The sequence below is a fragment of the Indicator indicator genome, chromosome 17 (genome assembly GCF_027791375.1).
Source record: "Indicator indicator isolate 239-I01 chromosome 17, UM_Iind_1.1, whole genome shotgun sequence".
Classification (NCBI taxonomy): domain Eukaryota; kingdom Metazoa; phylum Chordata; class Aves; order Piciformes; family Indicatoridae; genus Indicator; species Indicator indicator.
The window spans coordinates 9,956,329-9,969,839 of record NC_072026.1 but is presented as its reverse complement, the minus strand read 5'-3'; the positions used below and the strand labels follow the sequence as shown (position 1 = coordinate 9,969,839).

The following is a 13,511-nucleotide window of genomic DNA, read 5'->3' as shown; positions in this document are numbered from 1 at the left end:
TGCACATATACTGTGCAGCTCATTCACAAGATAACTGAGTCCTGCTTTCCTCTTGTGGTGGAGTTTGATACTGTTGCCAGGCTTGTCTGATAGTCTCCTTGATCTCTTTTTCTGTTGAGCAGTCTTCCTCTGCCAGAAGTGAGATGTAGCAAGAATCCTTACAGCAGACATGTCATTCAAGGACTCCCCTGTGCAGACAGTAGAAGAAATCAATTTAACTCTATTCCACAGGGAATCCAGTCTGTGTCCCTAACCTTATCCAAACTGAAGAGGACTGTGCCACAAAGCAGATAATCCAACTCAAACTGTCCACATTTGTGACAAATGGATAAAAAAATAAAATAATCTTCTGCATGTACACCAGTCCCTCTGCTCCACTGGGACCAGGAATTTAATAGCTTCATTCTCTTTATTTTTAAATTCGTATTATTCACAGCTCTTTCCTACAGTTCCCCACTGGGAATAACAGGCAGTGGATATAGTGTTTCCCAGTTGTGTGATTACTTGAGACTGCAACTACCTGCTGTGGGATCTAGTTTCCATTTACTTTACCTTCAGTAACTTTATTCACAGGGACTAATGAAAAGAGACTCATCAATTATTGACATGAATTCATCTTTGTTTCCAGAGTTTGCATGGTTCTGAAGACTTGAAAACAGAAGTGTGTGAAACTCCATGGGTTAATGTGGTTGGCTAGAGAATATTAAAACCATCTTGGAGAGTATCCTTAAAGAGCTTGTAGATAGTCAACAGCATTTAAAATATTAATTGCATATACTTTGAGGCATGAAGAGTATTTCCAATGTGCTGCTCCTTACTCCTAATCTTTATAAATGCAATGGAATATTTTCAGTCTGTTATACTTATGACTTAAAGCAGTTACTATTTTCCTAGATACTGATTCTTGTTTTCTTTTTCTATCCAGCTTACCTAAAGGCAGTTCTGTGTACCAGAGAAGTATCAGAGATATAGGGAAATCTGTCTTTGTGCTTTTCCATTGTTCATTGACTACCTTGACAATCCAGAGAGCTGACAAAAATGGCAATATTCATTGTAGAAAATGTTAGAAAAAATATTTTTTCCCCTTTCTGGATCTTAGAAAGTGGAGATATTTTTATTTACTAGATTCTGTGGTCATTGGGGTTGAGACGGGTTTCAGAGCTGAGTGAACAGCAAATTTAGAATATTTACTGAGTTCGTAGTGGTGTTTGCACTGAGTTGTTTGATGCCTAAGTTTGTGGGATTTAAATTCTAGCATTTAACAGGAAAGTTTTGTTACTTGTTCAGACCCAGAACTGATGTGGCTGCTCCAATCTAGAGCATCATCCTTTTCTTTTAAAGTAAAGTTTGCTTGCAAGTGGAATACAGAAAAAACGGGAGATGTGCTAAATTTAATGGTATTTTTTTGTGGATGACTTTGAAGAAATGAGGATTCATTTATAGATCCCCAAACAAGGAGAGAAATGTAGCTGTTCAGATAACTTGTTCACTGCAGATCATCTGCTTGGCATCTGTGCAAGCAAAGATGAAGGCTGGGCAGAGGCAGGAGCTTTGTAAATTAACTTTCCCACAGCTTTTCCCAATCTGCCTGCCCCAGTGTGGCGGGGGGACTGCAGCAGGAAGGACAGGGGCCAGGTGAGGCAGGAGGAGCTGAGAACACAGGACAGTCTAGAGCACATACACAGGATCACAGGATGTTAGGGGTTGGAAGGGACCTCTGAAGGTCATTGAGTCCAGCCCCCCTGCCAGAGCAGGACCATAGAATCTAGCACAGGTTGCACAGGAACACATCCAGATGGGTTTTGAAAGTCTCCAGAGAAGGAGACTCCACAACCTCCCTGGGCAGCCTGTTCCAGTGCTCTGTGACCCTCACAGTGAAGAAGTTCCCCCTCAGGTTGAGGTGGAACCTCCTGTGCTGTAGTTTGTATCCATGATCGCTAGTCCTATCACAGGGAGCAACTGATTGAATCCCTGTCTGGGACTTCTCAAAATACGTGAAAGCATAAAGCCCTGAAGATGGTTTCTTTCTTGTTCATGTCTTGGCTCTACTGCTGTTGATTTTGAAGGTGCCTTTTACACTGTTTTCTAATGTGGTGACAGCCACAGAGAATGAAAGCATTATACTGAATATTTAAAACCAAACCACTTTATAAGTTCCAATTTCTCTTCTGTTTACTTCAATGCGGACTCATTAAAAATCTGCCAGATATTGAAGTGATTAGGAGATCAAGGTCACCAACACTCATTTTTAGGGTAAATATACTGCATTTTAAACAGTTGCTTTAATGTCCTCCTCTTTCTCTGTGCTCAGCAAAGCAATCAACTCAAAGCAAAGAGCACAGCTTTGGAAGGGCACTTCAGGTCCATCTGTCTCCAGGAACATCTGACTTGGAAAAAGTAGCAAAGAATATGATGAGACCAGAGATTTCCTTTCTGTCACAGAATGTGTTTCAGTACTCCCTGTCTCCAGCAAAATCTAACCTGCCAGCTGTGATTTGCTGTTCTTTCCATCAACATGCGTACTCGAAAAGCCCTGTGCTGAGGTGCCACCTGAAAAGCTGGCTCTGACAAGTGCTACAAGGATGAAATGCCTCTGTCCAGTAACTTCTAGTGACACTGCTTTAACATTTTTGTTTTTCAAGTATAATTTCTAAGTCTCGACCTCATTAATATGCCATAGCTCCTGCAAGCTGAGAATTTATTCAGGGTCCAAGCTGTTTTTCTCTCTCTCTAGAGAATTTTACAGATTGGTAATCTACTAGTATGTTCTTTCTTTTGCATTTTCAATATAAGACTAAAAATGCTGCTGGCTCCATGTGCATATGTAAGTCAGGACAGAGCAATCCCTAGTTATTTGGACCTCTGGCAGTGTATATTTACAGTTTGTTTGACCTCAAAGGAAATTATGAGTGTTCGGCTGGAATATTTGACATTTTAGTCTGGTTTTTTAGCTGTGGTTCATAAGAAAAGCTGGTCAAAAGAAATGAAGCATATACAAGTCTTAAAAACCTTTTAGCTCATCTTACAGAAATTTGAAGCTTTGATCAAAATTTGGAAAAAATTCAGCTGATGTATAAGGATAAATAACTGCATTTTTCCTTTTTTAATGAGCCACATTTGGAGAAATACTTGCATGTTACTAAATCTAGTGTAGAGTTTTTGCACTCATCATTATTTGACTTAGAAATTTGGGAATATTTGCACTTTTATATGTGTTGAAAGTGCCAAACTTTTTCATCAGTAAGTTTAAATGGTCTAAATCTTGTTTGAAAACATTAAAAATTGGAGATCAGAGTAGAGAAACTACGAAGTCCTGAGTGATCCTTTTCTTAGATGTTGTGTTCCTATGGCAAGATATTCTTGGTTGATGATTGCTGAATCTAGATGTTACTGTGATGTAAATGAATTATTTACTTGTTAACAGAGTAGGAGAAACATTGCAGAATTCACCCAGCTGGAGTCATGATAAACTTTTTTTATCCCTCAAGATCGAAAGTGTTTTTTCTAAGTGGTCTTCATCTCTCACAGATATATTTTTTTAATTTGCTATATCCAATTCAACTATTTGATTTTTTTTCTAAAATGCAGTTTAAAATGTGAGCATAGTCAGTCAAAAACTAGTGTTCAGTCAAGGAAGGGTGAAACTAACTCACAGAAAAGAAACACCGCAGGCACTTTATCTGAAATTCTTTCTGCGTTCCTCCCTGCTTGCTGTGTGAGTTGGCCCTTGTGCTGCTGCAGAAGGCCACTCTCCACTCCTTTCTGAAGTACAGCCACCATTGACTTCTCCCCTGTGAAAATGGATACCTTGCTCTCCATGTCAAAAATATCACCTCAGATATCTTTAGATAGCTGGGTTTTTATTAATTGTTTGGCCATCTGTTTTGGTAGGTCAGCCAAGGTGAGGGTGCTCTACAAACTAAGATCTTACCTGATTTTGGATGTGACATCATGATTTTGAAGAGTGCACAAAGTTGTCAACGGAGTCTTTTGTTTGAAATGTGTTCTCTGGCCAGCAAATATGATTTCTGAATATTGGAGTATTTAAAGAGTCACAGGTAGGGGTAGGAGGTGGTGGTTGCTGTCAGTATTGAGGCAACTCTTCTCCTAGCTCTGCTCAAGGTGTGAGGAGTAAGGATGGCCACTGGGAGGAAGAAGGAGGCATTGTGGTAGGGGACCACATGCTCACCTCAACAGACAGACAGGTCTCATCTGGCATCACTGAACTGTGATGAGATGCTGGCAGGGGTCTGCAAGCACTGCAGCAAAATTAGCATAGCACAGTCAGAAAGCCAGAGATATGAAACCAATTCTGTATGGGGAGCCTGATCTAACACCCTCACCCTTTGCAAAGAGTACGTCCAGCAAAAGCTGTTGAAGGCATTACTGTGTTTGCTGAAATGCAGAGTGCATTCCCTTTTTCTCCAGAATCAAGAACTGAAAATACCAAGCTGCCTAAAATTCATGGGCTGTAACTGATGTCTCTCGTTTAGTAGCCTAAACGATTTTCATCCCTTTTTGGACTTCCACATTGGAGACCATCTAACGTTGGTATGTGCCTGCAAACCCTGAGCATGATAGATCTCAGTTCCTGGAATCAGCTGTTCTATGTCTAATAAATAAATAAATAAAAATACAACTCTTGTATCAGAGAAATATTTTTTTCTGACTATGTATTTACAGTCACAAACATTGCTTGCTTTGTGGAGCAATAAATTGAATACATTAGCCAGTATATTATTTTTAAAATTATTTATTTGTAGATTATTTCAATTTAAAATGAGATTTTCAGGTAACAAGGTAGGCAAATGTGTTTAACAATGCCATGATATAAATTGCTGTAGGTGACAGATCCTACAAAAATTCTTGCGGGCAGATTTGCAATGCAAAAAATTATTTATATGACAGCAAGCAGAAAGACAAATTACTCAGAGACTATGTACATGCTCTTCTGTAATTGCTCATAAATTATTATGGTTCATGTTAAAATGCTTCTAGACTGCCTAGACAAGTAGATTTATTTAAAATAAGAATAATGGGAAATTACCAGGAAATGTTGGAGAAGGAGATGCAGTGCACACTTTGGGTGATTGCTAACGTAAAAGTACCAAACTTGTTGTCAGATAACTTAATCTATAATTTGCGTAATAACTTTGAAACTTTCATTTTCAGTTCACTGTCTCCTCAGGCTGTATTAGCCTGGGTAGAAAACTGGGGTGGGCCCAGTGGGGCCCCACTATGATTAACTGCTGCTGTGTTTCCCTGCCTGTGGGGGGCACGATGGGACTCTGCTGCACACGTGTAAGGCTCTCGTGTTCCTGAGCACTTTCCTTCTCTGTAAAATATGATGGAATTTAGTCAGATGGGTCAGAAGTTATGCTTAACTTCTGGTTAAGTGGGGTGGTGGGGACTGAGACATTGATGGACAAACCTCTTTTCCTTAGGAAGCTGTGTTAAAAATGAGGATGTTTTCCATATCCTCTAAATCCTCCAAATCTTAGAAAATATTTCAGATAATTTTCTTTATTGAAAGTGTCTAAAGTGCACCCACAACAGACAGGCTTTAATTTGAATGGGTTTTCAGTCAGGCACTTATTAAGAAATAGCTGATTATTGGGTAGCAAAGAAAAGATGCATATACATCCATTATATAATAAGTGCCTCTCTCTAATATAATTATTTTTATCTTCTTACTACCCTGATTATATTATGTACTGAGAGTCAACCCAACAAAAATGACAGCAAACTTTGTTTTGGATAATGCAGTGCTAAACTCCACCTAAGCAACTCCAGTCATTTGTAATGACAGCTTGGAGAATACTCCAAAGGGATCTAACAATGCTCATGCTCCAGTGACTGACAGCGCAGCAAGAGGAAAAATTCCAGCTTCCATGTGAGCACAGGGAGCCTGACCTAGATTTTATCCTCTACAGCTTCATAAGAGGAAACATTCTTGACTGTGTATTTAACAAGAAAAAAAGAGCAAGGGGGAAAAGTCATCTCCTGTTTGATTAGTCTTTCCTCAATAATTAAGTTTTAGTCAAGGCATTTTGTGAGACTTCTACCCTCTGCAGATGTCATCAACCCTGTAATGAATAGTTACAGCATTCCCTGTGTGCTCTCCTCTCCATAATTACCACCTCCTGGCATGCTGTGAGAAGTGGACTGCTGCAGGGGAGCAGCCAGTGCAGGCAGGGGCAGTGGGCAGACAGCCTGCCTGCACCTTCCCCCTCCACCTTGCTTGCTGCTGAAATTCTCCTTTCATATACTGTTAATGGGAAAGAGGTTTCTATTGTAAATCTCATTTTCTTGTTTTGGATGGTGGTGGTGGGCTGGAAGCAGGTCATCTGTACAGGAGCACTGGCAATGGCCCATGGTGCACCAGCCCCACAGTCTCACTCTCCACTGGGGGCAGCTGGAGATGGGTTTTAGCCACTCTAAAGACCTGGTTGTAAATTACCACTGAAATGTCTTTCATCTGTTCTGCCGTGCTTTATGTACTCCAGCAGCTGTCATTTTGAAAATACAATAGTAGAGAAGTGCACACTAGAAGGAAGAAACTTCTGAATGAAAGTGGGAGACGAGGCAGACTGACTGACACTGAAGGATGTTCAGTGTTTGAGCTGTGTTGACAAGTTGTTTGCTGTGGGTGTGGGAGAAATTTTATTGGAAGCACAGGCATTTGCAGCTCCCAAAGCTGGATTTCCATATTGGGTCAGTACCTAACTCTGTAACTCTTCCTAATTGTGACTGCTCTGTAAAGTAAATGAAAAAGTGACACCTTTTTGCTTGACCCACAAGATTTCCCTGTATCTGAATGTCAGTTATTCTTTACTGTGGTTTGACTTTGCTGAACCAGCACAGGTTTGAAAGCATTAGATGACATGACAGAATTAGCTTGACAGAAGAGTGACAGAATTAATTAGATCGGCTGAAATAGTTCGGATCTAAATTCCAACTCTGAGTACCCCTATTCATTTCAGCTTATGCCCCTACTTAGGCTTTTGTGGTTTTACTAAAGTGCAGGAGGAAGGGTGCCTTTGAGAATATCTGTGTGTCCTGGGCAACAGGGGTGAGCCATCTGGAGAGCTCAGCGTTTTCTTTCACATCCTGTGCTGAGAGAAGGTGGCTGGAAGCTCTGCACTGCTCTTTAATTGTACACTCACACCAGCCTGAAGAGCAGCGCTTCAAAAAGGCACAGAGCTTTTGTGAGGAAGTTCTGTATGGAGTACATTGAGACCTGCTAGAGGTAAAAAGCCTCAAAAGCCACCTATATGAAATAATTTATGATGTCAGAATCAGACTTTAATATAAAAAGGATTGCATAGGTTTGTAGAACTAGGAGAGTTGCGTTCTTTCTCTGTATCTGCTGCTGGTTGCCTGCGTCTGTGTAGCACCATCACAGAGAGAGGTGAATGAAGTGTTTCATGAGGTCCTGCCAAGAGAATGTTTGAGGTACAGTGTGTGACTGGTCATTGTGCAGGATGGTATAACCTCGAGGGGGATGTGCTGAGAACAAGCATTTCAGTACATAATTTTCAGGTAATGATTATCCAGACCTAAGCTGTGTCACTAAGCTGTGAGGGAGAACACAGGAAGCGATGCTGGAGCAGTGAAGAAAAGCAGTCAGTAAATTACTACCAGCCTTTTATTTTATGTCATTAACAGTAGCTGTTAAAAGCAAGAAGCACAAATTTAGTCTAAATCAGCGGAATGTTTTCAGCAAAAAGGGAATGGAAATGAAAACTGAAGTTAACCTCACCTATTTGTACTTAACTTTAGGTGAACATTTTGGTTTGGAGGCTCTTTTAGGTTGAAGTCAGCTGACAGAACCAGCTTCTGTGTTTGCATCTGCCGGTGGAGTGGGTGGCAGGAGCAGGTAGCACTGATTGGGGTGAAGGTAGTGTATGATCTCCACTCACCTGTCAATACCTTCATGACAGGAGATAAGCATTAACACTATAGTTATATAGTTTTGAGCAATGGGTTTCCCTTCCCTCTTGAGCTTGTGTAAGTAAGTAAAGTTTGTTTTGTAGAAAGATGTTACATGGAAGTTCATGTATTAGAAATGTATGAAAGTGGTCAGTGTCAACAGGTTTAAAATATGATTTAGTTGCATGGTTCATGTGGTTGCAGTACATTAAAGCAGATTTACTGCAATGGGAAAATGAAAACCTTCCATTAATCAGTTACTTTTGAAGGATTCAAGAGAAGACAGGAAAAAAAGGCAGTAAAAGACACTTTAAAAAAATCAGACTGTGTGACATTCTGCCATATGTAGAAATTTTATCTCACTACATTTTTTTAAGAAGTAAATAACAAAAATCACTTCAATGCTATCGAATATATATATGAAATGAAGAGTTTATGAGAATGGCTAACAGGTTGAGAATTGTTACTGTAAATGCAGAAGAGGCAATTTTAACCTTATTTCATTGAATCTCAGGAAGCTACATCAAAGACAAAGATGTTCTGCTTACGTGTAGGTGGATACGATCAATAAATTCTAAAAACTACAAATTTCATCAAGTTTGTTAATTGTAGGTAGTGTATTTGCAGTGTATTTGCCTGTGGGTGATCTGCCTTTGCAGTCTTTTCCTTTGAATAAAAAAGTCTCTGATATGTGAGAGGGGAAGTTCTGTGTTGATACAAATGCATGTTCCAGGATTATATTGTAACTAAGATGATTTAAAATAATGGGGGAAACAATTGTAGAGAGGAGGGGTCTTTTATTAAACTGCCAAATGGTCATTTTCCAAGTGAGGTATCAAAAAAACTGTTTCAAATTTTTTTGATGAACAGAACATCAGAAGATACCTTTTCATATTTGTACAATTCCTGTATGAAGTTTGATAGGTGACAAGTAGTTGAGGTGAAACCACTTGGTTTATTTATTAAAGAATTAGTGTTTTGGAGATGAAAGTAATGATATTTTAAAGTAATGGAATTATCAGGCCTAATGTGCTCTATTTATTTCCTGGACATTTCACATTTATATCTAACTAGAAACATGTATAAAACTCTTTAAATGCCAATAGCTGCTTTGGGGTTTTCACATTGCTATAAAGCAAAGGTTCTTTTAACTAAGTGCATTGCATTTCACAAGCTGCTTTACAGTATCTTGAAAAAAATGTATCTGTATCTAATATGTCTTTATTATTGTTTTGCTTACAGTTGATGGTTGCATTGACTGGTCAGTGGATCTCAAGACATACATGGCTTTGGCAGGTGAACCAGTCCGAGTGAAATGTGCCCTTTTCTACAGCTATATCAGAACTAATTATAGCATGGCCCAAAGCACAGGTCTTAGGCTTATGTGGTACAAAAACAAAGGAGATTTAGAAGAACCCATTATATTTTCTGAAGTTAGGATGAGCAAGGATGAAGATTCAATATGGTTTCACTCGGTTGAGTTGCAAGACAGTGGTTTCTACACATGCGTTCTAAGGTGGGTATTGTGTTAAAGTCTAACTAAGAATACATAGATTGCCTTGGTTTTAAAAACATGTTTTAATTTAGTTCTCAGGATTGAGATATTCTTCCAGTTAATATATGCTCATAATTTTTATTGTCATATATATCACATCATGCTTTGTCTCAAAATTAGTTTCTCTAGTAATTATAGTTACCTCTTCAACAGCTATAATTAAGCATGTGCTATCACTTAATTACTTTTTTTTTTTAATCTGTCATTTGCAAATTCTCAGTTTGTCATAAAGCTTTGGAACTAGACATTTCTTTAAATCATGAAGTTGGTTAAGTAACGCACTTTTTCAAACCCTCTGAGTAATTCAAGAGTTAGACACAGTTTGAATTATTCTGATAGGGGTAGGCCGTGGGGAGTTACAATTCTGTCTGGTTTTAAAGAAATGTTTACTTTGATATACAGTTATGATTTGTCATAAATTTAAGCAGACCTCATTTGGTCTTTCAGTAAATGTGTGTCTCAGAAGTATTTTGATACTGTTGGATGAGCCTTAAATTAAGCATGTGCCAGAGCTTGTGATTTCCATCATGTGGATGTTGATGTCAGCTCTGTGCCTAAAATGAGAAGATTAAAAAGGAGGACTCTTAAGAATTAATGAATAAACATTCCTTAAATGATCGAGTTTTGAATTAAAGAGAGTTTACAGATACCTTATATGATTTGGGTTTAAACTATTTAGTTTTAGAGAATGAAACTTGCTTCATCCTTTTCTGCTGTTCCATATTGAAATTATACACAAGTTTGATTAATCTCGAATACTTACAGCAAAATAACAGCACTGCTCAGAGCCTAGAATTTGTTCTCTCTCCTGCTCTGCTAAGTCTTACTGCCCTGCCTCTGCTGCCTCAATCCATTTTGGTCCTGAAGAACTCTACTAGAATCAAAGCCTGTGCTGTGGTGCATAGTGGGGACTAACATCCAGTTTAAATATCGACTGCACCTGCCAAACTCACTCTTAAGTCTATGTTGCAGCCTTTGGAGTTAAGTATTTTTTTATTGGATGCTCTTTCACAGGGTTGGTGTCATATGAACTCCACGATCTTGAAATGTTATGGGAAGATGGTGATTTACATCTTTCAAGGGAGCTATACTTTTTTCTTAGGGAGTCACTGTTGTGATAATCAAGTTACTAGTTTAATCACTTGGAAATTTCAATGCAAATCCTATGGGCACAATGAAGAATTGATCTTGGATCAGATTCTGGGACGTGCTTTTTTTCTGGGAAATTTTACAACACTCTACTCTTTTCCATGATGATAGTAGTTTTGGTAACAAATGGGCAAGTTCTTAAATAATTCATGCAATCTCCTTATTTCCAGATAAAAACTATATAGCATGCTTTTTGGAAGGCATTCCACAGCAATAAGATCTTCCCTGTAGGTTATGCGGTTTTCCTGCTTTGGCTACAACTTTCTTATATAATTAGAGATTTTTTATCTTTTCAGGCTTCTGTCAGAGTGGAGAATATTTAGATAGTGCTTACATATAAAGACTGTATTTCTTCCTTTACTGGATTAATTATTTTCTTCCAAAATTTGGGTAATATATCCCTGCCATTATTGTTTATGGAATCATAGGTGGCTTAAAATAGCTGAGGAAACAGCAACAGTAATTTATTTTAATTTCGTTGAAAGCTAGCTAGATGTAATGTTCTGAAATATGATCACACTTTTGTGGTAGACTGTCCACACCATTAACTGTGTAATTTCAGCTTTATTAATCCTTTTATTTTTTTGAGGGGGATAAGCAGATGTTTGCGTTTTAGTCATTAACCAGGTTCATCTGCTTTGTGAGAATGAAGAGGTCACAAATGGGAGCAGTAATTCTAGAATATAATTTTATTTTCTAGAAACAACAATTTCTGTTTTGTAGACTGAACAAATAGAGACAGGAAGAGAGACCTCCACAGAGTGGAAATGAAGAGGTGACTGTGTCAATCAGCATGCAGTGCTGGGTTTAGAGTTGTAAGCATAGTTGAGCCTTTTTGTTTGGTAGCTGAATGAAAAACAGTGGGGAGGAAAATGGGTTTTGTTCAAGACAAATGTAAAACTTCTGAAGTTTCTCAGCAAACAAATTTTTATTTAGGTTCTGTAAGAAAAAAAAATCAGAAGAAATTCAAATCTAAGCTGATGTCTTTCTAGCCATTCAACAAAGACACAGGAACCCCTGGTGCTGCCCAAAGGGTGAAATCCCACTTTTTTGTATCCCAGTGGCCCAGCGCTGCTTCCAAGTACTTGTAGTCTCTTAGAATGGTTCTGTCTGAGATTCATACTTGTCTATGCCAAAGGATGCAACAGAGTGAGATACTTGAATGCAGTGCTGAGGCTGACTGGGGACAAAAGTTCCCTGTCCCAGAAGAAATGGCTTGAAAGAAAGGATACACTCTTGAGCTTGGGAGATCTTCTGGATAGAAAGGAACTGAACATCAAGTCATGCATAAAGGATGTCACAGGCAATAGTGAAAGCTATGCTAATTCACTCTCCCCTGGATTGTTACTTTTTTCCCCAGTACAAACAATGTGGCAAATAAGAAAACTGTATGGGGCAAATTATTACAGCTGCACATTTCCCTGCATTTAATAGTTTTTGAAAAGGTTTTTCAAAATTCTAAAAACTCACCCTGTTTTTCAAGAAAATACATTTCTGGTTGCTCAGAAGTGCCTGTAGCATCAAGGCATGAGTATTTTTCAAGCAATTTGAAGGAATTTTTCAGAAGCTACTAGAAAAGGGTGGATATGAACAGGAGATTGATACAACAGGGATTTGGTGATAGGTAAAAATTAAATGTGTCAGTAAATCCTTTCTTGCAGTAAATCCTTTCTTGCACAGCATTGTCATTTCAATAATCATAATGTCTATTTTGTAAATGAACCCATAATACTGAATAAAATTAAGGACTATTAGAGCAGCCTTAATGAAAGATGTTGCTTCTCCAGGCTGAAGAGCACTGATACCACAATTTAAAGATTGCCTCTCCTTTATTAAGCAATTAGACATTGTTGCATAGGCATGTGTGTGTGGGGGGGTGTTGTAGGAGGAAATTAGTGCTGCATTAAAACTTGCAATACATTTTGACGTTTAGCTGACAGATGCAAACCAAAGTGTGGTATTTTTCTCCAGTGTTAAGCATGACTGTCACATACTAAGGGATCCTGATTCTGCAGGGACTTTTTAAAGAGTTCAGGATTGAGCTGTATTAGCTGAGTCGGATTTGCTTTTTTTTTCAGGTGCCTTTTCTGTGCCAAATCAGGGATATTACAACAGCAAGATCCAGTAGTATTCAAGAAATTATCCTGGCTAGTGGATAGATGTGTATTTCATTACAGTTCCCAAATAAATGCTGGGATATATGTATTGTGACTTTGCTGCCCAATAGGGAAATGCTGTGTTCTGGAGGTCTCTGCACTGCAGGCCCTGCATATGCCGTTAGTCTTCCAGCAACCACCGATACTGCTTGCAGATAAAGCTGTCAGCATTTCTGTTACAGAGGTTTGGTGTTCTGGGTTTTCTTAACCTGGTGAAAGGAGAGATGATGAGTGAGGGAAGAAATCTATGCATAGTTTAGCTGCACCTTTGCCCTCAACAAAAAGCCCGGCTCTGAAATAAGCTGAAGTACTGAATAAGCACCTCATGAGCAACATCAGTATGAGTAAAACATTAGTGCATGTTTGCTATTAATTAACTGTTGGTGAATTAGCACAGTTTCCATAGTGTGAATCAGGAGGGCAGAAAGTCTGGGGCTTCAGGAAATGCAGGGCAAGCAGGAATTGGAGGTTCGTGGTTGCCAGCCTGGCTGACAGGGCCAAGCCTTGATTTTTGTACAGGATGCAGAATAACAAGGGAGATAGGGTCTTGAATGTCTGTGAGGCAATAGGCCTGTAGATCTTTAATGCCAGCATTTGATGCCAGAAAACTGCCAACAAATCAAGTTAGGAAATCTGCGTATTCCTTTTCCCTTACTTTATCCCTTTCTGCAGAGTTCTTAATGGAGAGCAGCATCACTATGGACATGCACAGAAGAATC

The 13,511-nt window shown here is 38.8% G+C and overlaps 1 protein-coding gene across 1 annotated transcript in view; it reads left to right on the top strand.

Moving 5' to 3' along the window:
• IL1RAPL2 (interleukin 1 receptor accessory protein like 2) overlaps window positions 1-13,511 on the top strand; it is a 359,025-nt gene that overhangs the window by 166,949 nt on the left and 178,565 nt on the right. Inside the window, exon 2 of the mRNA XM_054388687.1 lies at window positions 9,175-9,448. Within this exon, the coding sequence (XP_054244662.1) occupies window positions 9,175-9,448 (274 nt within the window). The remainder of the gene's footprint in view (window positions 1-9,174; window positions 9,449-13,511) is intronic.